General features: G+C 51.6%; 1 protein-coding gene across 1 annotated transcript in view; it reads right to left on the reverse strand.

Annotated features, from left to right (window-relative positions):
* Positions 1 to 24123, reverse strand: part of Igf2r (insulin like growth factor 2 receptor) — a 99817-nt gene that overhangs the window by 69012 nt on the left and 6682 nt on the right. Inside the window, 4 exon segments of the mRNA XM_047557338.1 lie at positions 725 to 857; positions 6294 to 6392; positions 7231 to 7355; positions 12616 to 12755. Of these exon segments, the coding sequence (XP_047413294.1) occupies positions 725 to 857; positions 6294 to 6392; positions 7231 to 7355; positions 12616 to 12755 (497 nt within the window).

Here is a 24123-nt window from a genome sequence, read left to right on the forward strand (position 1 = left end):
ATTCAAAACTATGATTTCCCAAACTTTTATCAGACCAAAGTCTTATGTACCATGTGAGAAATATAAACCTAAGGAAAACACTAAGAATGACCTTTATATTACTTAATCATCCGAAAAGTTTACTCAGCACTATCACTGGTGGCTCTGCACAGAGACCAGGGCTGGCCTACCGACCACAGCGCAGCCCCGAGGGAAACACGAGACAGGCAGGGCGTGGCTACCTTCCAGGCTCAGTAACACTTCCATGCACTCTAAATAAAGGCCATTTCTTCACAGCATTCGGGCAATTTGGTAAAGATACCACGCTCCTCACACTCACTCTGACATCTACAAAGGAAGCCACAGAGAAGCCACACAGCCCAACATGCATCAGGATCAAGTACCCAATGTGTTTGTCCCTTGGTCCCTTTTACCAAGCCTGCCACTCAAAGCCAAGGGACTTGGGCATGCACAGCAGGCTAGAACAACCCTTCCTGACTGCAGAACCCTGAACCCAAAGGGTCCAGCACGGAACAGACAAGAATCTGGATGGAATGCGGGGCAGAGGAGAGGCACAGCATCGGCACCTGCAGGGAAGGAGCAGGGGCTGGGCCAAGAGCACACCTTCCGGGAGGAGAGCGCCCGCGGGGGCCTAAGGTGACAAGACGTGCACCTTGGAACACTGGAGAAGGTGCAGCCTCTCAGGTTGTCTCAACCAGCACCCCACCCCCACCAAGACACTCACCTATGTCTCTGCAGACGTTGATGAACAGGGACGTGTCCGGATCGGAGTCGTCCACCAAGTAGCCGCCACTTATCTTGATGAGCGGGTTTAAATCGTGCTTCTTCAACTCTCTGTCAAACACATAGCAGGGCACCTGGAAGAGAGGAGATGGCGTGAGCCCCCTTCGCCACACGCCCAGGGGCTCAACATAACACAACATTGGTCCATCTCCTAGGGCTATCGGGCCAAGACGGCCCCGGAGGAGAGAGGAAATGGAGCGAAGCCGACAGTGGTTCAGGCCTCTGCTGTCCCGTGTCCTCCTCACCAACCCCAGGGTGGCTCGCCCGCCTTCCCTCAGCAGGCCCTGAGGCCCACTGCCTCGCAAGGGTTCTCCCTTGTCTCTAACGCAGTCCGCTCCCATCCTCTTCTGAAACTTTTAGCAGAATTCTTGGTCCCTGTTGGGCATCTCTCTCCCTCACCTCCCGCTCTGCCTGGACACCGTCCCCGTGGGCTGCGCCACGCCTGCACACGCACACCGACGTTCCTGCTGCCAGGGCTGATGCTGGCTGCTTGGCTTCCCCTCATTCAGCTCCACCAGCAAGCAACACCCCAACGCTGGCCTGCTTCCAGAAGCCGTTCCTGCCCGCTGCTTCCGGGACACCGAGCACACCTGGCCTCCTGCCCGCTGCTGGCTCTTGCTCAGCCTCCCGGGACTTTCCTCATGGTCCTTCTCCACAAGGCTGAACAGAGAAGCTCCACGCTGTGCATCAGACCTGCTGGCCCTCTTGGTGTCGCCCTGACGGGCGCCACACACCTGCAGACGGTCCCCAGACTCAGCCTCTGGCCCTGACTTCTCTCCCATTTCTCCTCATTTATGGAGCCAACAAGAGATGCGGAGTTCCAAGCACAGACTCGAGACAGGCTCAGGTTCAAACCTGGGCTCAAGCACGACCATGAGCACTGACCCCGTGGTCAAGCGGGAACAGCGAGCGTGCCTGCTCGCGGGGCTGGGCTGCGGCGAGGACCCAGCCACCGCACCTGCAGCCGCCGGAGCAGCTCCCAGAGTCCAGGAGGCGCTCCTGCTGCCGTCGCCATCCCCGCCGTCGGCACAGGACAGACACGTGCTTTCAAATTCCACACACTGAACGGGGGCTTTGATTTCTCCCCAAACATGCCAGTTAATGGGACCATCCCTAAGCCAGCTGTCTAGGACGAAACTGAACAAACTCCACCCCTTGCTTCTTTCACATTCTAAATCAACTACTGGCAAGTCCCGCCAGTTCTACCTTCACGCTGAGCCCTGGGTCTAGTGCTCTCTTCACCTCCACTGTTTTAGTCAGCTTCGCTGCTGCTGTGAGTGACTAACGGGCCGGCCCAGGACGCCTATGGAGGAGGAAGAGTTTATTTGGGGGCTCACAGTTTGAAAGCTCTTAGTCCACACGAGACCAGCTCCATTCCTCGAGGTTCGAGATGAGGCTGAACATCACGACGGGCGAGGGTGGCGGAGGGAAGCAACTCACGACACGGTGATGAGGAAGCAGGGAGAGAGAGAGAGACTCCACTCTCCAGATTCAAGAAACAGCCACAGCCACACCCCCAATGGACCACTGCCTCCCGCCACACCCACCTGCCTCCAGCTACCACTCAGTTAATCCATTCAGGGAGTAATTCACTGATCAGGTGAAGATTCTCACAAGCCAATCACTTCTCCTCTGAAACGCCTTGCGCTGTCTCACACGTGAGCTTCTGGGAGACACCTCACATCCAAACATAACCTCCACCATCACCACCTTTTTCCAGACCACCAGATCTCCTGCCTGCAACTGTCCCCTAACTGGTCCCCGGTTCCGGCTTTGATGCCCTCCTAGGCCCCAGGCCGTGTCTGCACAGCAGAATCAGTCTTTCCAAGTGAAATCAGGCCACGGCACTCCTTGCTCCAAGCAGCTTCCCATTACACAGAGAATGAAACCCAACCTCCTCTACTGCCCCCCTCACTCCACACGGCACGCAGGCTCCTGGTGGCCCTGGAAACCAGATCTCTCTCCATCTCTCACCCTCAACTCATTCACTCTTGGGTGAAATGTCACCACCTCGTAAGGTCTTTTCCGAAATTTTTACCTAAAACAGGGCTGTCCACCTCCATTGCTTCACTAGGCCTTATTCTCCTTCCCGGCTCTGAGATTGTTGTACCAGACACTGGTTTCCTCCAGTGCGATGTGGGTTCCTTGAAGACAGAGCCTTTGTCTAGGGCGGTAGTGCTGACCGAGGCTCAGGACAATGCCAAACACAAAACAGGAGCTGTGCCAACGTGTGCTCAATAAAATACGGAGACGGTTCCTCCCGGGAGTCTTCAGTTACCCTTACTCAACTCTAGACTTATTACCACACCCTCATCTCCAGGAATTAATGGCTTTTTATTTTTAAAATGTCAAGGAACCCATACAGTTGGCAGACCCTGTGCTTTAAGTGTTGTCTCTTTCTGAAGCAAAGCATGCAAGCCTAGCACACACCAGGAGTAAAACAGGTCCAGTCTCTAAGGGAACCCCATCTACTGCCAAGACTTTGTGTGAAATACCCTCAGAAGTTTTATTTCCAAAACAATATACTGGTATCATTTTAAATGTCCGAAGGAATATTGTAAAAATTCATGTTCTCAATGCTCTGCAATCATCTCAAAATATTTAACTTTATTACTTTCCATGGACAAAATCCCTAAAATTCCATCTCTCAGAACAATGCAATTCACAGGCAGTTAAGTACCAAAGTTAACGGCTGAAGATTTGGCTTTCAAGTTTCCCTAGAAAGATGCTATCGAACCAGCAGGAAAGCTTTAGCCCGCTGACCTTCCTCCCATGGCAGCGCAGATTCCAGGGATCTCAGGGACAGCTAAGGGAGTCTATCAAACAGCTCTCGCCTCCACACAGCCTCGGGGCACGGGACTGCTTCCGCGGATCCCTAGGGCAAGATCTCCCACCTGACTGCTCCTCAGGCGGAAGGACTGGCACTGTAACGGCTCAGGTGGGGGAGGCAGGAGGCCTCCCCGACCGGCCGGGAGCACGCAGGCACAGGAGCCCTGGCCAGCCAACACCTCGACCCCACAGAAAGGCAACGAGAAGAAAAGGTTACCACTGTCCATCACAACTGGGTCGCAGGAGAAAGCAACCACGCATGTCCCTGATCCCACAAACCTAGAGCTTTGCTCTAGACCCCCACTCAAGGCAGCCAGCAACTTCAGCTGTCCCGCTCCCCCCAGGAGGTTGAGTGGACTCGCCTAACAGTGCTCCACAGACCCCGGTGCATCAGAAGAAAATCAGTTGAGGCTACTGGGGACATCCCCCACTTCTGACCACACTGCACAGAGCAAAGGGGACACTCAGAAGGCCAGAATCTCACAGCCTGGGAGGGGTGTTTGCCAGCATGGCCGGTACTGTTATGTCTCTTGATCTTACAAACTAAACTGGTAAGAACTCAGGATGCCAGTTCTGCCATCGACGTGTCTCTCAGAGTGCCAGCGTAGGGGACCTACGTATGCAGTGTTTTAAAGAAATATTTATCTTGAAGACCCCTCCCAGGATCCACCGCGATGGTCACAGCAAGGGCTGTTTTAAAGGGCTGTCTGGAACGCCCATAACGAGAGCCGTCAGACCCTCCGCCACTGCCCGGGCAGGCCTGCCTCTGAGGCGCCCACGCGGCGCGGGGATGGCGACTCTGTCTCTACCACCAGTCGCGATTTAAGGATGGTGACTGTTTGACACGCACATAAAGCCTCGAGTTAATCTTTCAAGGTTACCACACCAGAGCCTAAAAGGCAGGGTTTTCTCACAGAGAAGACAGGACAGAGGGCACGAGTTTCATCGAGATCTGCGGCTGGTGGCAGCGGGACACTGAGCAGTCACCGTGCTCTCCAGTTCTTCCCACCTAATACAGCCGTCCCTACAGTGGAAAATGGGTGAGCCAGCGAGTCCGGAAGGTGAGTCTCCCTCCCACCAGTCTACAGGCTCCCTGAGGCCAGAACCACCTGGAAACATGACAAGACTCCGCCTGTCCAGTCCACGACAGGCTCTCAACAACGAAGGCCGCCCACACCTAGAGACAGCAACTGAAGACTGCGGTTGTTTCCCTTGCATCTTCATGTGGACTGAGAGAAATAAAGGTCACTGACGAAAACACAGACTCCGCCTCCCCACCCCACCCCACCCCAAAACTACTCAGAAAGAGACCAGCACCTTCCCTGCCAAGGGCCACATGGAAAATATTTCAGGCTCTGTGGGTCGCACAGATCCGTCACATATTCTCATTTTTTTTCACAACCCTGTAAAAATGGAAACGCCATTCTTGCTCGGCCCGCAGACTACGGTCTGTGAGTTCTGACTCACGGAAAATGAGCTGCTGTGTGGTTATTTGGAAAGCAGCTGTTTCACAGGCAAAGAAACACACGGTCAACTCGGCAAAGCGAGGTAAGGGGGCACTCGGATAAAACAAAATCACGAGTACCACTAGCAAGCTGGAGAACCCCAGACCAGGAGAATGTCCATGGGGCCAAGAGAAGACTGGGGCCTCATGGGAGAGCAGACAGGGCCAGCCAGTTGGACGCTTTCGGATGACCACCCCCAAGGGTTTCAGCTTCGAGACGCTGTCCTGCCACTGACAGCGTACCGTCCAACAGCTTACGCTTCAAAACTTCGTGGGTTTAAGTCTGACATCACCTCCCAAATACCAGCCTTAATCCATTCACTTTAAACTTTTCTTCACTGAGTATCTTTATGCTCTCTCCTGGAGGCGACGCTGCTTCTTCCACTTCACTCTTTTCTTTAACAGATGGTCATAACTGCAAACTCAGTGATAATCTACTAATCGTCACTTGATCTTTTAAAAAACAAACATCTCTCTTTACCCTTCCTAAACTATGTAATAGTAGGCTGCCAGTAAAAATCACTGATCACAGCCATCTGCCACGCGCCCAGATCTCAGCGGTCTCTGATCCTTAAGAACAGAAAGCTAGCCAGGTGCAGAGGTGCACGCACGTTCTTCTGCGACAGGAGGCTGAGGCAGAAAGACCCTAAGCTGAAGGTCAGCCTGGGCAACTTATTGAGACCCTGTCTCGAAACAAAAGATGACACTGGGTACGACGGAGCTCAGTGGTAAAGCACCTGTGGGTCCCACCCCCAGAACCCTACAGGAAAGGAACGCCAACAGAGACGCGCAAGAAGAATCAGTTATCTGAACAGGACAAGCTTTCGGCAGGGCTCCTGCAGGAGAGTCAACAACTGAACCCAGGCCCACCCATGTGGCACAGCTAAGTGCCCTGCACAGCTCCAAAACCCAAGAATGAAGCTGCCTTATATGGGTGAGCCGGTCCAGTTCCAATCTGGACCAAAAAAAATCACAATCTGTGACATTGTAAATGCCCTGTCCTAAAAATAAGAACCACCCAGAAAAGCCATTACAATTAAATCATGTGGTATCTCTACTCAACTGCAGTTTGGAAACTAAAAAAAGATATTTCACCCCAGAAGGTTGGAATCAGTATTTCAAATCCTAACGGTCTCCTAAAGAGACTTCACACTCACATGATCTCAAGTCCTGTTACCTCTTTATTAGCTTTGAAGGTGTCCTTCTTGCAGGCTGCCGTGGTCCTCCACTCAAAGTAATGCACGCATTCTGTGGCAGTCACAAATTCAGGAGTTCCCTATTTAAAAAAAAAATCGTTAGCATACCATATGAGGCTTCCTTTTTAAAGACAGAACACAGTAAAGGCTACTGACAATACAGGAGACAGCAGGGGACACCACAGCTTTAGTTAAACTAGGTCAGGAGATTCCCAGATTGGGAATTTGGAGACAAAAGCTTCCTGAAATTCGGCTCAATCTGAGTGTGATCCGTCCGAAACTGCTCCCCTGCCCCAACAAGCAAGCACAGCAGGCTCCTGGGACGTGGGCCCCAGGGTCTTCTGCTCCCAAACCCCAAATGTGCTCTGGATCAAATGCCAGCAAAATCAGAGGAGGGAGGCACGACCTCGTGCTTCCCGGGAGGGCCCCTGCCAGTAGCTCATGTGCATCTGCGTGGGACCCAGTCTGAACACCATCAGCCCCATGTCTGACCAGCCCCTCTGCCAGACTGCACAGCGCTGACTCCAGACTGGTCAGCCGTGACACCCCTGCGGGACACGCCACTCAGGAGGGATTAACCTTGACACTCCCACAGGCAAACCAAAAAGCTCTTCGCAATTCTGATTCTTGCATGGTGAACACGGAATTCTTAAGGGAAATTAAAGTAAAACAGGAGCAGCTTACTCCAGAATATAAACCTTCACGTTTCATGCTGCTGTAAACAGAATCTCTTTTAAGATCTCAATGCAAATACCAGTACAGTCAATGAGCTGATCCAAAGTTAACAACACTGGTTCTATTTCAGAGGTCTTCAGGTGAGACCTCCTGGGTCTGAAGATGCAGCAGTCATAGCTTTAAATCCTGAAAGGACACTTGAAAGTGCTTCGGCAGTTTCTCTCAGCCTGACCTTCCACTCACCAGGGTTTTCCCACACAGGAAGGTGATGCTGCTCTGGATTCTGTGGCCTGTGCTTTGCTGATCACAGCTGACCGTCGTGTTGAATTCCAGAAGTGACTTGGTTGCACTTTTCAAATGAGAGTCGCCTGTTTGGAGAGGAAAGAGAATGAGCAGGCTATGAAACATACGTAACCACAAAGCTACTTCCGAGGAGAAGCAAATTCAAAGTGGCACTATCATTTACCTGGAAGCTCGTAAACTTACAAAACCCTCCCTGCCCCAGAATTCTCTACCTCAGGAATGGCATCCCACCCACCCTAACTGTTCAACCCACAGCCTGACTCCCATCGTTCCCTCAGCCACTACATTCGGACACCAGGAAGTTCAGCTGCTTGAACCCCGCTCCCTGCCCACCTCAAACTCATCCGCACTTTTCCATCCCTACTACCACCAGCACCATCACCTCTCCCGACTGGTCCCTGCCCTCCACCCTTATCTTGTCCCTCACCATCACCCTTGACCAATGTGATCTCCAAAACCATAAATAAGAATGTATGGCTCAAATCCTTTAATGCTTCTCACCCACATGCTGCAAAATCAAAAATATTTGGAAGGTCCACATGTAGGGTGACTGTGTCTCAGTCTGCCTGGATATTACTCTAAGAATTCAGAATTAACTACATAAAAATATGATCAGGGTTGGTATAGGAATAGGTAAACTGACAGACTAGAAGAGAGACCAACAGACTAAAAGAAAGAGCACAGAGACACACGTGTGTATCAAACTTTGATCAGGAAGTACTACATCAGATGGGGGTGGGGCTGTTCAACAAATGGCACTGGAAACAAAGTGGTCATTCACAAGGATAAAGATAAAACCGGACCCCTGCTTACCTCTGATACAAAACTCAACTCTAAGTGGATTAAAGATGCAAACTTCGAAAAGCAGACTTTAAAAACTGGTTGAAAATACCTTTTATGTCTTAATGTAGAAAAAGATTTCTTAAGACTCAAAAACTTTCACTAACTACAATAGGCAAGATTAACTCTTAAGAAATTTACCCAAAAACTAGCCTAAAGGATCCACAGACCTGGCAAAGAACTAACATCAAGAATATCTACATACAGCCAGGCATGGAGGCACACGCCTGTAAACCCAGTGACTCAGGAAGCTGAGAAAGGAAGACTACAAGTTCAAAGCCATCTTCAGCAATTCAGTGAGACCCTAAGCAACTTAGTGAGACCTGGTCTCAAAAAAAAAAGTAAAAAAGGGTTGGGGATGTGACTCAGTAGTTAAGCACCCGTGGGTTCAATCCCTAGTATAATAATAATAATAATAACAACAACAACATCAATTATAATCACACACAAAATTTTTTATAATTGCAGAAAATAATGAGTTATCTATAGCTAAGAGCACACCCAGCATTCCAAAGAGGAGAGAAAAGGAAAAACCCACTATCTAGTCACATTATGGTGAGTTCTGATATCAAAGGTAAAGAAAATTCTAAGCTTCCAGAGAGAAAAGACAGGTCATATCCAATGGTCAACCAGACACAGTCTGACAAGAAGGAACCATACATCAATAGATAGGAAGAGGAGTTCAGTATCACTGGTAACCAAGTAACTGCATATGAGGCCACAATGACATCCATTTATAGCCACTTGGGTGGCAAAAATTAAATACTGGGTTGGAAGTACAATGCCAGGGCTGTCCTATGTGGCAGGTGAAGTGTAAATTAGCACAACCATTATCTACGTTAGCAAGGCAATCTGTCCTAAAAGTGGACACTCAAGTACCACAGCTGAGCTACAGCAGTCCCAGGTACACATACACACAAGGGAATGTTATGCTTACATATACACCTGTAAAAAGAAACGTGAAAGAGTATCTACTACTCCTCACAATAGCAAAAACCTGGAAACAACCCAAAGACCCGTGAACAGAAGAGTGGATGAATGAACTGTTGTAGGTTCACACTACAAAATATTACAGCAGTTAGAAGTAATAAACGATAGTGAAAGACAACAGTACAGCTATTTTGACATATACTATTACTGTAAGTCCCAAAAAGTTATGCATGGCAAAAGTTAAATGTAAAAAAAAAAAAAAAAAATAGTAACATATATGCAACTAGTTTTTCTGGAAATGAGAGTAAAAAATTTTTGAATAGAATATATAGGTCATAAAATCATTTAAATAGAGGATATGAACTAATGACAATTTCCAATAGAGAAAAAGGGAAGGGGGGAAAGTCAGATAATGGTTACTCTCAAGATCCTTGTTTTTGTCATATAGGATTCACTGTATTGTAACACAACCCAATTTCCTAAAAGGTTCGTCCCTAGATTGATGATGAACATGTCATAAACCCAGATTAGAACAGATTTAATTCTACACATTCAACTGAGGCCTTGGGAAGGACGGGCAGGGGGAGCAGAAGAGGACAGAGGGTAAAAAAATACGAAGCCAGCGAGCGAGAGGTCCAAGCGCAGGAAAGCCCACAGCAACGGGTTCACAACGCAGTGCGCTCTCGTGCCTGCAACTGTGCGAAGGTCTGCCCCCCTCCCCTTCTCTACCTGAAATTCCCAGTCTTTTGCAAACTGTTTTTCCTGACCGGCTCATACAAAGAGCACACAAGGCCCGTCCCTGGGGAGGCTCCCAGGGCCGAGGCTGTGGGACCATGAATGACTCCCTGCAGTCACGGGTGGTGGGCAAGGCTGGGGTGAGGCAGGGCAGGGAGGCCCTTGAGGCCAGAGCCTCGGGAGGGGAGGTGGGCGGGGCCAGGAGGTAGGGTCACATTGGGTGGGGCCAAGGGGGCGGGGCGGGAGTGGCTGGGGTGGGCGGGGCTGTGGCGATGGGGTGTGGGTTGAGGGCGGGCCGGGGACCAAGGAGGCAGTGCAAGGGCGAGCGCAGGGCTCGACCAGAGTGGTGGCTGCAAGGGGCAGGGTGTCTCCGCTGGCTGCGCAGCAAGCCCCCCACCTGGGGGACCCCATGCATGCCTCCCCTCCAGTCCTGTGCTGAGCTCCTACAGGCCCATCTGAACAGGCTGGCTCTCTGAAAAGAGGAAGGGGAACAGCCCTGACCTCGGACAGAGGTGTAAGCGCCTCCATACCCTCAGATTTAGTCTCATACTAGAGCCTCAGCATTTTTTTTAGGGGCAGGGGTACCAGGGATTGAACCCAGAGGCACTTGACCACTGAGCCATTTCCCCAGCCCTTTTTGAGACAGGGTCTCTCTGAGTTGCTGAGACTGGCTTTGAACTTCCAATCCTCTGCCTCTGGGATTACAGGCGTGCACCACGGTGCTCCGGATACCAGCTCCTCTTGACCTACTGTGTACTCGTTAGTGTGGTTGTTTGGAAAGTTCACCTTTTTTGCTTTCTACCAAAATCATAAGTTAGTTTCTCAGTCACCCTCTCAAGGCGGTGTAGCCTTGCATCCCATTCCCATTTCAGCTGGATACCTGTCCGGGCAACCCTGCAACTCTGGAAACAGCCCTGAGTAAGCAAGCTGTTTATCTACTTTATGCTCCAGTATCTTCATTTAAAAGATAAGGGATATGCAATCACTCACTTCAAAAGGCTGTTGAACAAATTAAATGAAATATTTTATTTAAACACACAAGACCTGACACCTAAGTGCACAACAAATGTTATTTTGATTGCATACACGAATTAGCAAAATTAGATTTATTCAGATTGTCCCTATGCTAACATTAATGTCACTCACTCAGGAATACGATTTCCTTTCTGGAGATGAAGAAAAGGAGCAATTACCTCTGGGCTAAAAGTATACATCATCACTCTCTCAGGGAGTCTGGGCTCCAGGAAAGGCATCTGTCATGTACATCTACAGGTAGAAAAGGAGACCGGAAACTGCTGGTTCAAATCATGAACTTAAACTACAACTTAGTTTTTACTCATCTAGCTGCCTCAGTCCCTACCCTTGAGCAACCTTCTTAATCCCCTGGGGACAGTGCTCTGAAAATACCTCCTATAGTATCACCTCTCCATTACTATCACAAAGAATCTGTAGTGGATCCGACACCTCTCCTTCCTGGCTTTCAAAGCCGACAGAACCTGGTCACTAACTGTTCCAGCCAGGCCCACCACACGAGCATCCTCCCAGTGGCCGGTCTACACTGCGTTAGGCGTGTTACGTCACACTACACTATACTGCAGCCAACTACAAGACACACTTCCATCAGCCAAAAGTATTAGACGCAAGTATTCTAAAGAAAGTCAAGAGAAGACTACATTTTCCCCTTTCTGAAACCTAAGTAACATTGGCCAACAGGCTCACTAGTGGTCTCTCTGAATTAAGATCCCAATGAGGAAAATGGCAATCTCCTCCATAAACTGAGTACATCACCAAGAAACAACTGGTCTCACCCGAGAACTCAAAATAACAGGTGCTTCCCAGCTCTCCCTCCCGGGCCTCAGGCCCCTCTCACCTATGTTCTCAGCCTGGAAAGGCTTTGCTGAGGGAAATCGAACAGAGTCGGACCCCTCCCAGGAGACCCGGCACCTCTTTACCTGCTACCCTCAACACCACTTTCTAAAAAGCCCTTGAACTGTGTGTGGAGGAATCTCCATTCACAACGCCAGACGCAGCTGCCACAGTAAGCTGTCTCTCCCAGACCTGAACACCGCCCAGCACCCCGCTCCGGCGACTGCCCCCAACACCTGCTCAAGACACACGGTCTCCCCTTCACCACTGTTCATGACAGAACGGCACCTGGCGTCTGAGCTGCCTTGGTCAAAGACCACCACGGAGACCACACTGCCAAAGCAAGGCTCTGCGTCCCCTCCTGTGGGCATGTGCCATAACCCACTCCTTGTGACCTGGCAGAGCTGTCGACCCCCTGGGACCCATAATCCTCAACAGGAAAGGGATCCTGACCCGAAAAGCACATCTGGGGACAGACATGAGCCCAAGTGGCGACCTCCCCTCCGAGATTACCTCCTCAGGACTATTTAACTCTTCCTGTGAGCTGATGCCAGCAACCATGAGGACACACTGCCTGACAACCAGACCACCGGAGAAGAAAGCTGGAAGGTGCGAGGGAGTCGGGGCTGGGCACTACAGGAGACCAGGTGCAGGAGGGAAAGAGAGCACGCTTAAGAAAGTCCTGGGTGGGAAGGGAGAGCCCACAGGAACCTTCTTTCTGCATTAAATGCACATCTGTATGATTCCTCCTAACCACCGTTTTCATACTGTCCACCAGATGGAGGAAACCTAGGGGACATTCAAATTGCCACTGTGACTATTACAAAACACAGCAAGAAAATACTACAAAAATATACAGTTGTGAACACAGCTACATCATACAGCTATCCACGTGAAGTCACTTGTAAAACCGGGACGTGCTGCCATCCGGCCATCTAGACTCGCTTCACTTACCCACTGAGCGGTAGGTGTTTGTCTTCAAGTTGTACATGCAAACCGCACTTGACGGCCCACACTGGACGGTATCCACGTTTCCACAGACGCTGATTTTATAAAGTATGCTATTTTTGATATCAACAGCTTCCCATATATAACTAGAAAGAAAGAAAAACAACTTGTCATTGATTTGCCAATAATTAAACTTCTCTTGTTTTACTTTCAAGTCACACTTGCTTAAATGACCACAAACTAGAAGACATTTCCTTTAATCAAAATGCTGAAGTCAAGTACATTAAGTTGAAAAGAAGTACCGGCAGAAACCCACTAAATAGCACCTCGCTTTGGGAATATCTGCTCTGAAGCCACCTTAGGACCTAACAATCATAAAAAGACTAAAATCCTACCCTAACAATAAGGCTAACTAACTTTTCCAAATGCCCCGAAATGCTGAAAAGTTGAGGGAATGTTTCAAACTTTTTACTTAAAAAAAAAAAACCCAGTTAAAACAGAGCACACAGGAGACAGTCTTCCTTCTAATCTGACCTAGGACAGCCACAGTTCAGATCCAAACGACACCAGAACCTGAGACAAGCCAAGGACCTGACGCACGTGGGAGGAATTCGGCTGAGGCCCACTCTCTGGAGTGTCACGTACACTGTCCCTGAGAGTCTGGCGGGTGCTCAGCAAGGACCTGCTGGCCGACGCACCTACACGGTGGACAAAACAGCTGGCTTGTCAGTTGCGTCCAATTACCCTGTTCTCTGCTCTTCCCTGGGAGAAAGTTTTGTCTGTTTTGCCGAATGGGACCAACTCCTCAGCAGAGGCAGAAAGGGGAAAGGAGGACAGTACTAAACACAGAATGCAAACAACCTGCTGCCTTTAGCTCAGGGGCGGACCCCCAAGGCTAGGCCTCCCGAGTTGCGGGGGTTGACTGCAGCTCACCGCCTGCTGCAGCGCCCTCTGATGCCCCCTGATGAGAGGAAGCCTGGTTCGCCCAGCAGGCAGCCGCTTCCAGGGCGTCCCATCCCTGTCTCTGGGGCACGGGAGCAATGACTCAGCACAGCACTGCCTGCCATGCACCCCCAGCCCAGAATGGTTCCCAGGTGGCCCCATTCAGTAGCAGAGGAACCACAACAGCCTTCTGGGGTCATGGCAAACAAGGCACCACGCGTCCCCGTGAACTAGTCTGGGGAGCAATCATCCACCTTCCCAGAAGCCAGGGGGTGCAAGCACACACATGCACTGGAGCAGACGCCACGTCTCCTGCGAGCCGCAGCCACCGAACTGCTACAAACCTGAAAAACAGGTTGCTCAGTGCCCAGCCTTGGGGTGGCTGTCAGGTTGGACAGCAGTTACTCAACTCAGCTCTTCATGGGTAAGAGCTTAGGAGGATTAAGCCTGAGAAAATCACCCACCTGTCACCCAGCACAGAGAAAATCGCCAACAAAGGGTTGCTTCCCCTGTCCCCGTTCACCCTTACTCACTGGTTCCCCCAAGTATTTCTTGAGTACTTACTGGGGAGGCGAAGGCGAATGCAGCAATGAGCCACAAAGACAAAGGTCCCTGTCCTGCTGGACTGCACATTCCAGGGGGAGAAAGAGAGATGCAAACCAGCACACTGCTGGCAGACGCGGAGGAAAACAAACCAGCAGAGATGGGAGCAAGTGACCAGCTACTCAGACTAGGGAGCCTTCTGGAATGGCACCTGCCCTGGGACCTGACCAGCAGGACCCACCCCAGGGAAACAGGACAGGAGGAGCACACCAGGCAGACTAGCCACAGCAAGGTGCTAGGCGTGGGAACCCAGCAGCTCACAGAAAAGAAGGGAGCCGAGTGGGAGAAGAGGGCAGGGCGGGCAGCGGACAAGGCCACGGCGGGGAGCCGGGCACTGTCAGGCCGGGCCAGGCAGCTTACGCCAGGCGGTTTGATTTTATACCTGAAGTAAAGGAAGGCTACTCGAAACTGAATTTTTCCTGAAAAACTGAAACTAAAGTTTTTATTTGTGAAGTAAGAATAAAATTTTCTTATTAATTATGGTTAATTACAGAAAAAAAATGTTAATCCCTTATTCAGGAGCCATGACTAAGTTTTAACAAGCAATTAGTCAATTAAAAGCCTCAGCATGGCCTCGTTAAAGTTCTTCGCAGTCCTAAGGGTGTATGACAGAGAGACATAAAGGTACCATGTAAAGTGAGCCGACCAGCAGGAATCGCCCCGAGGAGAGTCACACAGGGCCAGGTATGGTGGTCACCTGTGAGCAGCTAACAGAGACTGAGGCAGGAAGATGGCAAGTTCAGGGCCACTCTGGACAACTTAGCAAGGCCCTGCATCAAAATAAAACAAAACAGACTGGACGGTGAGTGCTCGCCTAGCACGTGGGAGGCCCTGGGTTCAATCCCCAGTATTACCAAAAAAAAGAAGAAAAAATCCACACGGCACCTAAAATACTATGTGCTTTTCTTAAAAACCAGAAACACACTGCTGTTTTTGCAGAGTGACACTGAATAAGGTAAATGTAAAAAGTATGTGTGTCTGGGAAGCAGAAGAGAAGTGGGAAGGAGTGAAATGAGGGAGACTGTCCACTGGTGAACGTGGAAATCAGGGTCCCGGGCAGCTGCCTGGTTAGAGTCTATTCTTTCTCTATTTGCATTTCACTCCTTTTTTTCTCAAGATCTATCAAAATGTAAATGGTGCTGGGAGCAGGCAGGGGCGCCTCTTAAAGCACTCTGCACACTGTCCAGGGTGGGCTCGCCCTCAGGGTGGGTGGGCCCGCGCCACTCACAAACACCAGCCAAGGCATACAGCGAAGGCACTGGATCCCAGAGCTCTGAGTCACATCACTTAAGAACCAAGGAATGGTCACAGCGCATTTCTAAGCGGGCCAGCAAGATCTGCAGGCTGTCAGTTCTTGAAATATTCTAAACCCAGTGGACGCTGTGTCTGCTTTAAAACAAACACGCCTGCCTTCTGGCATCAAGAAGCCGTGCACAGTCACTAAGCTAAAATCATCTCTCTGGAAACTCGCGAAGCACAGTTCACAAACCATTATGCACTCTCGTACAAAGACCCTGGGGGGATCTGACTGTCGCGCACGCTTCCCTGAGCAGTAAATACGTCTTAAGAACTACTGCATAATAAATTTAAATATAAAAATCTAATAACACTCTTTAAGATATTACATATCTGAAACTAGATGATTGTGGATTTCTTGCCAGACTAAAGGCCAAGCCACCAGAATGGCCTACACAGAAATCATTCTTAAAATTAAATAAATACTAAAGCTTAAAAGCACTAAGTTTAAAAGCATATGAGAGAACCAGAGAATAAAGCTATTGGACCAAAGAAAATAAGATGGTATCTTTGGGGCTGGGATTGGGGCTCAGTGGCAGAGCGTTTGTGGTTCGAACCTCAGCACCACATAAAAATAGATAAATAAAATAAAAATATTGTGTCCATATACAAATAAAATTTTTTAAATGTTCAAAAAGATGGCATCTGGGCTGGGGACACAGCTCAGTTGGTAGAGTGCTTGCCTTACAAGCACAGGGCCCTGGGTTCAATCCCCAGCACCGCCAAAAAAAAAAAAAAAAAAAAAAAAAAAAAGGATGGCATCTTTGAGAAATAACCAACTTTGGTCTGCAAGTCTACTAGGGAGTCTCTACTTAAAGTGAACGCACTGCTAGATGAAGCATCTCCATCCCACAGCGACTCTGCTCCAGGGGCAGCCAAGCAAGCAGGACAGCCAGGCGGAGAACCCAAAAAAGTGCCTGCTAGACTAAGCTCGCTGGGCTTACAAAAATCAAGAATGGGGCTGGGGTAGGAAAAAGTGAGACGAGCACATTAAGATCAAAGAGAAAACTGAGCTGCAATATTAAAACTCTGAATTTTAACAAGCAACGATGCTCTGGAAGAAATACCCGCCAGCTGGGACTCCGTCTTCACTTGCGCATACACCAAGCAGTGAGTGGTTTACATCTCGGCCTCAGGGGAGGGCAGGAGGCCCTCGGAGTTCCCGACTCCAAGCTACACTCCACCTCATCGGAGCGGGAGCTGCGGCAGGAGGGTCAAAGCCCAGGGAAGCAGAGGCCATGGACACATGGCTGCGATCACTGGACAGGGGCATCTTCCAGGCAGCTGTGACCTCACCACATGGAACTCTGGGACATCAACCCCACCATCCCAAAACCACCAGCAGATGCAGAACCACTTTTTAAAAAAGGAATAGATATTTGTTTTTCACTCGCATGAAGCAAAAACGGAGGGCCCCGGGATGCAGGCAGGAGGAGCTCTGTCCCCACCAATTAAGTCCTTCTGTCTTAAACTGCTGTGACCTACTCCCACCTGGGACTCCCAAGGCCACCCTGGAGGTCGCCTGCACTTCAATCCCAAGAGAGCTGCTACTCAGCCTTGGGCTGAGAAGGAAACCCAGGCACTGGACAAGGCTCACAGATGGACGCTAGCCCTGAGCCATGCTGCACTGCCCCCAACACCATCTTCCCTCTCCCTCGTTCCTCAGCTTGGGGTCAAAGACCCCAGTGCTCAGTTATGAGGTGACAAAGAGAAACACCTCCAGGCCGTCTGGGCCCAGAGCAAGAGCTGAGCCACCAGGTACAACACCTCATTTGTTTCGACTCTGAATTCTTTTCAGCTTTCAGAAAACATGCAGTTTGAATTACCACACTGAAACCAGCAAACACGCCACAGAACTTAGCATTTAGACCTTGTCACAGAGGGCCATTAAGATGACAGATTTCTGTACAGCATAAAGACTTCCAAATTCCTAGTACGCTGTGCAGCCAACCGCTAGGGTGTAACCTGATTCATTAAAACAGTAATTACACAGAAAAGCCTATCTCTGTGCAGAGCAATCCCCCTCTCCAGTGTAATGTCCATGGGCAACTGAGGGAGGCCACTTCCCAGGGGCTGGGCCCCTCAGGGCCTCCAGAGAGAAGCCTCTGGATACCCTGCGCCTCCGACCGGTGGGCAGGTGGCCTGCTCCCAGCCCAGCTCTGCTTTCTCTTCTGTGGTCTTCTTCCTCTTCTGCCACCTCCGCACCTCTCCGAGCACCGAGCAGGCCTCCACAGGAGTGACAGCAAGTCCTGTGCCGGCCCTCTGGCCGGGGATTTCCACCCTGGATGGTGGCAAACCCCACCAAGGAACACCTACACTGTCTTCCTCACTTCAAATTCACACCCTCCTGCAAGTTGAGGAGGCCCAAGAGTAGAGTGTGACAAGTGCCATCAACAACCAGGGAAGGTCCCACGAACCATCAAGTCCAGCAGGAAATGGGGGAGGGGCAGAAGTCGACTACACCCGCCAATGACGTCAGGAGGCAACGATGGTTTTGCCGAGGTATGCCCTTCCCGGGCACCTAACTAAGTCAGACGGCACACACACGCCGGAGCCCCGCCCCTCAGGAGAGCGCCACAGGTGCCCCCTCTGCTCCTGCCCGCCCGTCCTGCGGTGCTTGGCCGTCCACGCCTGTGCAAGGGATTGCAGGGTCCATTGCAACCTCACCTGGTTTATATCTCCAATGTCCTGAAAGGTGTGGGCAGATCACCACCTAGGACACAGACCGCCAACCAAGCCAGAGGCGGGAAGGCATCTCTTCCCCCTTCCCAGTGCCACTACAGCAAACGCCACCCCTAAAACCACACTGGCCAGGCCCAGACCAAGCGAGGGGCAGCAGAGCAGCAGCCAACCTGACCGGCCAGCGCTCTGGCCTTGCCCTGGGACAGGCAGTGATGAGAACGGCACAGCTACCGCCACTGACTGGCTTTCACACTGTGTGACACTGACAGCGAGGTTCTCACTCGTGTCGCCTCTGCCTGTCAACCGCAACACCCTGCAAGACATAATGTTGAGTTCTTCCATTTTTAAAGCAGCTAACACCAAAAGCGAGTAGAATTCTAAGGCCAAAATGTATGACGTGCCTGATCCTTAAAGAAAAAACCCTTAGAAAACTGGGTTCCTCCCTGCTGATGAAAAACACTGCATGAACTATTGTCTTTCCGTCCCCTCCTCATTTACTGTCACAAACACACACCCTTGGAACATCTCCAAGCTCCTCGTTCCCTGTGAGCCTCGGGGTTTTGGTGATGGGTGTGTAGCTCTCCAACACTCTGTCAGTGGCCTTGACTAACTGGCATACAGGGCAGGGACGACAGAATCAGTCATAAAATTAGTGAGGCTGTGTGAATCTGTAATTTGATTTCCTTTAAAAAATAAAAAAGAACAGTTGGCGATATGCAAGTGAAATCCACCCAGCAAGATACTGCACACAGTCACCAGCAAAAGGAATGTTCTGAGTGGGCAACGAATCTCACGCTGGAGACAAAGGGAGTGGGGTCTTTCCAACCTGCACATCCAAGAGCCGTGCCCACTTTGGGCATGCACCCAGGTCTCCTAACAGACACTTAAGAAGTCATGTGCTTGTCCCTGACCCTGTTACCCTCAGTGTCTCAGCTCACACAGCCAGCCCACAAACCCCCAAATCTGAACCAGTCTCCTAAACTACGAAAGAAGGAAAAGAGCTGGAAAGGGGAGGCACGTGAGGAGGGAGGCCCCGACCTGCAGCAGGGCCTGGTCCCTGCTGTGCACAACCTTCTGCTGCAGACACGAGTGAGAAAAAACATCTGATCTGGCAGGATGACCATCCCCTGGCGTGAAGCTGGGGAACACATGAGACTGACACAGCAGGCCTCAGACTTATATAGGAAGTACTTCACTTCCTATTCTAACAAACCCACAAACTTGTGGATAAAGATAGGAGGCCTGTTTAAATAGGAAAAATTAAAAGGCACACAAGTGCCAGGCATCAGCTTTGGTTTTCCAGATAGTACGCAGGCTCTGGAAGCAGGAAGCTGGCTGGACAGGGAGGGATCTGGCTGGAAGCTCTAAATCGACCATGGCACCTAAGTCAGCAACAACGCCTAAGGGAGCAGGCGGCCAGCAAGGTCCCAGCAAGGTTCTCGAGCCAGCATCACGGTGAGCGTTACTGGGACAGCGTGGGACAGAGAACGAGCCCAGGGCCCAGACCTGAACCCTGCCCCTCCACTGACCAACAGGTTGGGTGAGACCCACTGAGTCTCTGAGCCCTAAAGTCCTTGTCTATAAACCCAGTTAACCGGCAAGGTCACTGTGAGGGATGAACCCAGGCCAGGAACATGGTGCTTCTGAGAGAACTGTGATCCAGGCTTCCCTCTGGATCAACAGGAGGATTCGGACTGCTTAAAATTTGAGTTTACAAGAGGTAAGTTGGCTTAGGCCTCCCCAAAGATGTCACATGACACTGGGAAGGGATTGGAGGTGCACAGGCACTTGTCCTGGGTCATGTCCATGGAGCTGATAGAGCTGGGCCTCAAGTCCAGGGGCACAGAGGTGCCATAGACAGGGACAGGGACAAGGACAAACACACGCATGCATGCACGCACACACACAGGTACCTCCTGGGATTTTTGCTCAGGGAAGGCCAGCAACTGGGCCTCCCAAAAACCATGCCACCTTGCCACCAGCTGCTGTCACCAGAAGAGAGCCCAGATGAACCTGAAACTCCTGGCAGAGGAACAGGGGACACTGGACTCACTTCCTCTAGAGGCTTCATGGCACTGAGCTGCCAAGGGCCCTGAGACACAAAGGCACAGCCCCCTCCCTCTGCGGCAGCTGCTCCATCCACTCTGCCAAGCAGCAGACAGGCCAGTGCTCCACCCCAACCTGCCCTGTGAGACCTCCCCAGATGAGAGTCACCGCCTGGGTTCGGCTGCTCTGCCGCTCACTGCTCTCCAGTGGGCAAGACTGAAGGCAGCCAGCCGTGCCCCGCATTCAAAACTCACTGCACCATCCCCTACTCTGTCCTACCACCAGAACCAGAAGCCCTCCTGGACCAGCACCCTTCCTGTAGGGCCCAAGCACAGGAAGGAAGGTCGGCCCTCTAGATACACAATGCTAATGAGGCCACCAGGTGCTGCGCCTTCACAAAGCCCAGCTACTGGACACAGGACAAAAGTCCCTGAAGACACAGGGGTCAAACCCTGGACAGGCTCATGAGCTGGCAGAAACACACACCAGCTGTGGGAAGGGAAACTGTTCCCAACAAGCAGTTCTCAGCCGTGCTCACAGAAAGTAGGGCTGCCTGTGTGTCACCTAACCAAGGATCAGGGAGCAGTCTTGGGCGGCTTCTGGACACTCTCCCTCCACTCCCCTGCTTCTCAGACCACAGCCAGCTGAGGTCAGGGCCTCCGGTCACAAATTCAGAAAGTGGCCAAGCCAGTGAAGAGGCCTGCGGGCCCCAGGGGAAGCACTATCTCCACATCACGGCGGGGAAAACACCGCCAACTTCAAGGGAATTTGAGATAAAAGGCAGCTGAGCACCAAATCGAAGCAATTAGAACTTCCACATTTCCATCCTACCAGAACCTCCGAAGGCTTCAAAGTCATCAGTGGCCTCTGGCCCAGCTAATCCTTGTCTCCTGCCCCCACCCCCCGCCCCTGCTGCCCCAGCCGCAGGTCTGGCCTCAACCCAGGTCCTAGAAGGCCCATCCCTGCAAGACACTCCTTCACTCCTTGAGGCTCAAGTGTCCCCTCCTGGAAAGGGCTGGGGATGGTGGACCCCACGTAGAGAGCCCCACAGGCCCCCGTGGCCCTGCCCCAGGAGCACATTGGCTCCATGACGAAGATGACGATGGCGGGAAAGACAGAAGCTGTGGCTTTCACTTTGCAAGTGCAAAGTACCACTTCCACCAAGACGGGAGGGAGGGCCCGGAGGGGCCGTGGGACACTCAGGCGCACTTCTAGGAAACCCACTTACTTCCCTAGCACTGCTGTTCTGGTGGCTTGGTGTTCTATTTGCAGTTCAGGGTGTGTTGTGGGACTTTTTCACTTGAAGCACAAAACAGTTGTTTCAAAATTTATAATTGACTTTGGAGGAAAGATGAACTACCCAGATGGCACCGAATTAATTTTTACACACAATCGAAACCCTGTGGTCAAGCCTCTGCGAGAGGCTCTGCTCCGTGACAGCACAGTGGGTGTGGATGAGGCCACAGAGCAAGAACAGCCTCCACTTTCCTCCTAGCACCCCCAGGCAAGCCCAGTGGCAAAGGCTACTCTTCACTACTGACACCTTCCCTCACCTTTCCTTGGTCCCTCTGGGTCCTAAAATCCACCTTAAATCAGCATGTTCCTTCTCTCATCTCCTAGACCCTCTGCTCTACAGCTCTGCTCCTCTGTGTGAGCCAGAAATCTGACCCCGTCTGGAGGAACTGCCCTGCCCAGCACCTTTGCTGAACAATGGCTGTCTCGGGGAATCTAGAAGCACACCGAAGGAAAAAGAAAAATCCCACTGAAGGACTCTAGCTGACCTGACCAGCAAGCCTCATGCTCACAGGAACTGGAGGGCCTGGAATCCTGCCCCCTGCACTGGCCAACATGGAGACGAAAATAGCACATGATGTGGTGTGCGGGCGCCTCAGAAACCTGGCCAGCAGCAGCTGGCGTTCAGCTGCACAGCAAGGTGGGGTTCGGGAAGCGCTCCCACATCCACCTCCTGGCCTGCGAGCTCTTGCTGCCACCCACAGCACACATGCTGGGAGCACACTCACCCCACCCTAGGGAAGCCTGGTAATGTCCAGGTAGGACAAGCGTCCCTGACTGCTGACCCGCTGCAGAAGCCACTGGGACTTCCTGACTCCTGCCACAGACAGACAAGAAGGTCTGCTCTTCTTCCCCCGGGCAGTGCGACCGCAGCCCCCTCCTGCTTCTGGCCCAGCGGCTGCAGGAGCTGGGTGGAGCCGGAAGGGACGCAGGGCCCTCCCTGACACATGGCACCTGGCACCCACCCAAGCCCCACACCTCTTATCAAGCTCCTCACTGTTCCAGGGAGTCTGAGTTAGGAGGGAGCCCTGGTGACCGCAGAGCTCAGCATCTCAGAACTCTGGATGAAAAATGGACCTGGAGAACCACAGTCTAGTGGCTTTAAAACTTTTTCAGACAGTAGAAACCTTTCTTCCTCAACAAAAAGCTCATGTAGAGTGCCAACAGATGAAGGAGTGGCGCTCGCCAGTTGAGGCTCAAACTCCAAGCCACTGACAGAGAGCTCCAGGGTGCCGAGTGGCAGCTGGCACAGAGAATCACCGGGCAGTGGCCCCAACAGGTAGAGCCCCCAGCCCACTTAACCCATCTGGAACACCCTAGCTCCCAACCAAGCCAGAAAACAGCAGTAGCCCATCTGACACAGGAGGAAACCAAGACCTCAGGGTCCTGCAACTTGCCCAGGGCCTGTGAGAGGACGCGTCTGGATCCAAAATCAGAAAAGTGGCTTCCCTGGTCCCGAGGAGGAAGACCAGACCAGAGAGGAATGATCTGACAAAGCCAGCTCAACCCTCAGTCTCAGGTAGAGGCAGGACGCTGCACGCTGCCAACAGCCATGCGCAGGGTCAGCAGCTGCCCCCAGCAGGACCGGCACTGGGGTGATGAGCAGGAAGATGAAAGAGAGCCTAGGACTCATGCCAGTCCCGGGCATGCCCCAGCTGCCGTCCCTCCAACTCAATTTATAGCCACAGTCCAACAACTGCTCCCAGCCCTGAGCAGCTGTACAAGGAGGCAACAAGAGTCCACGAGGAGACACTGCACAGAGCAGGCACAACCACACATCACCTGGCTGGGAGGGCACCACCACCACCAGGGGACAAACTCCCAGGAAAGAGGATGAAAACAGCCATCAGGGCCAAACCTGGAAACGTGTACTCGGAGGGATGCCGGAGGCCACAAACAGCAGAGGCAGCGGTGAGCACACATCACCCAGACCCCGAGTCAACCGGAGGCACACACCTAGGAGCGCAGCAATGACTCCATCACCCACCCGTCCCGAGTGGTGGCCAGGCGGCAGTGCCAAAGCAGCACAGACATCAGGCAGGAGCAAAGTCAGCGCGAGGAGAAGCTGACCAGCACGGCTAGGAACTCTGAGCCAAACACCCAGCGTTTTATCCAAACACATACAACACCCCCAACTCGGCCAGGCAAGACCACAAGGGAAACTCCACCACACTCACTGCCACAACCTGTGTGCCTGGTGTAGGAGTCCACTCTGCATTACTGTTACCAAAGGCTCCTTGTCCCTGATGCCCATCCAATAATGAGGACACGTTTTGAGAAAAAGGAAAAGAAGGTGTATTGCTTTGCTAGCAAAGGAGAAACAGGACTCCTGTCCCGGAGGCTGCGGTTCTGCCCATCAGCAGGAACGGGGGCTTTTAAAGAGGGATTCAGAGGCTACATCTCACATGGTCTCTGCTGGAGTGGTAATTCACTTGTTAACTGGGGAGACAGCCATTTCTGAGACCCTCTGGTGCCATCCCCAAGGTCTGGATTACTTGCTCCCGTAGTGGGTGTGTGCTCAAGGACAGATAAATCTGCCTAAAATGGGGATGAAAGGCCATCCTGTTTCCCCCCCGAGATGAGTGGCGAGGAGAGATTAGGGAGGAGAAAGAAACAAGTCCATTCTAAAACTAAGGTGCAGTGGCGGAGCAG

The sequence above is a fragment of the Sciurus carolinensis genome, chromosome 7, assembly GCF_902686445.1.
Source record: "Sciurus carolinensis chromosome 7, mSciCar1.2, whole genome shotgun sequence".
NCBI classification, from domain to species: Eukaryota; Metazoa; Chordata; class Mammalia; order Rodentia; family Sciuridae; genus Sciurus; species Sciurus carolinensis.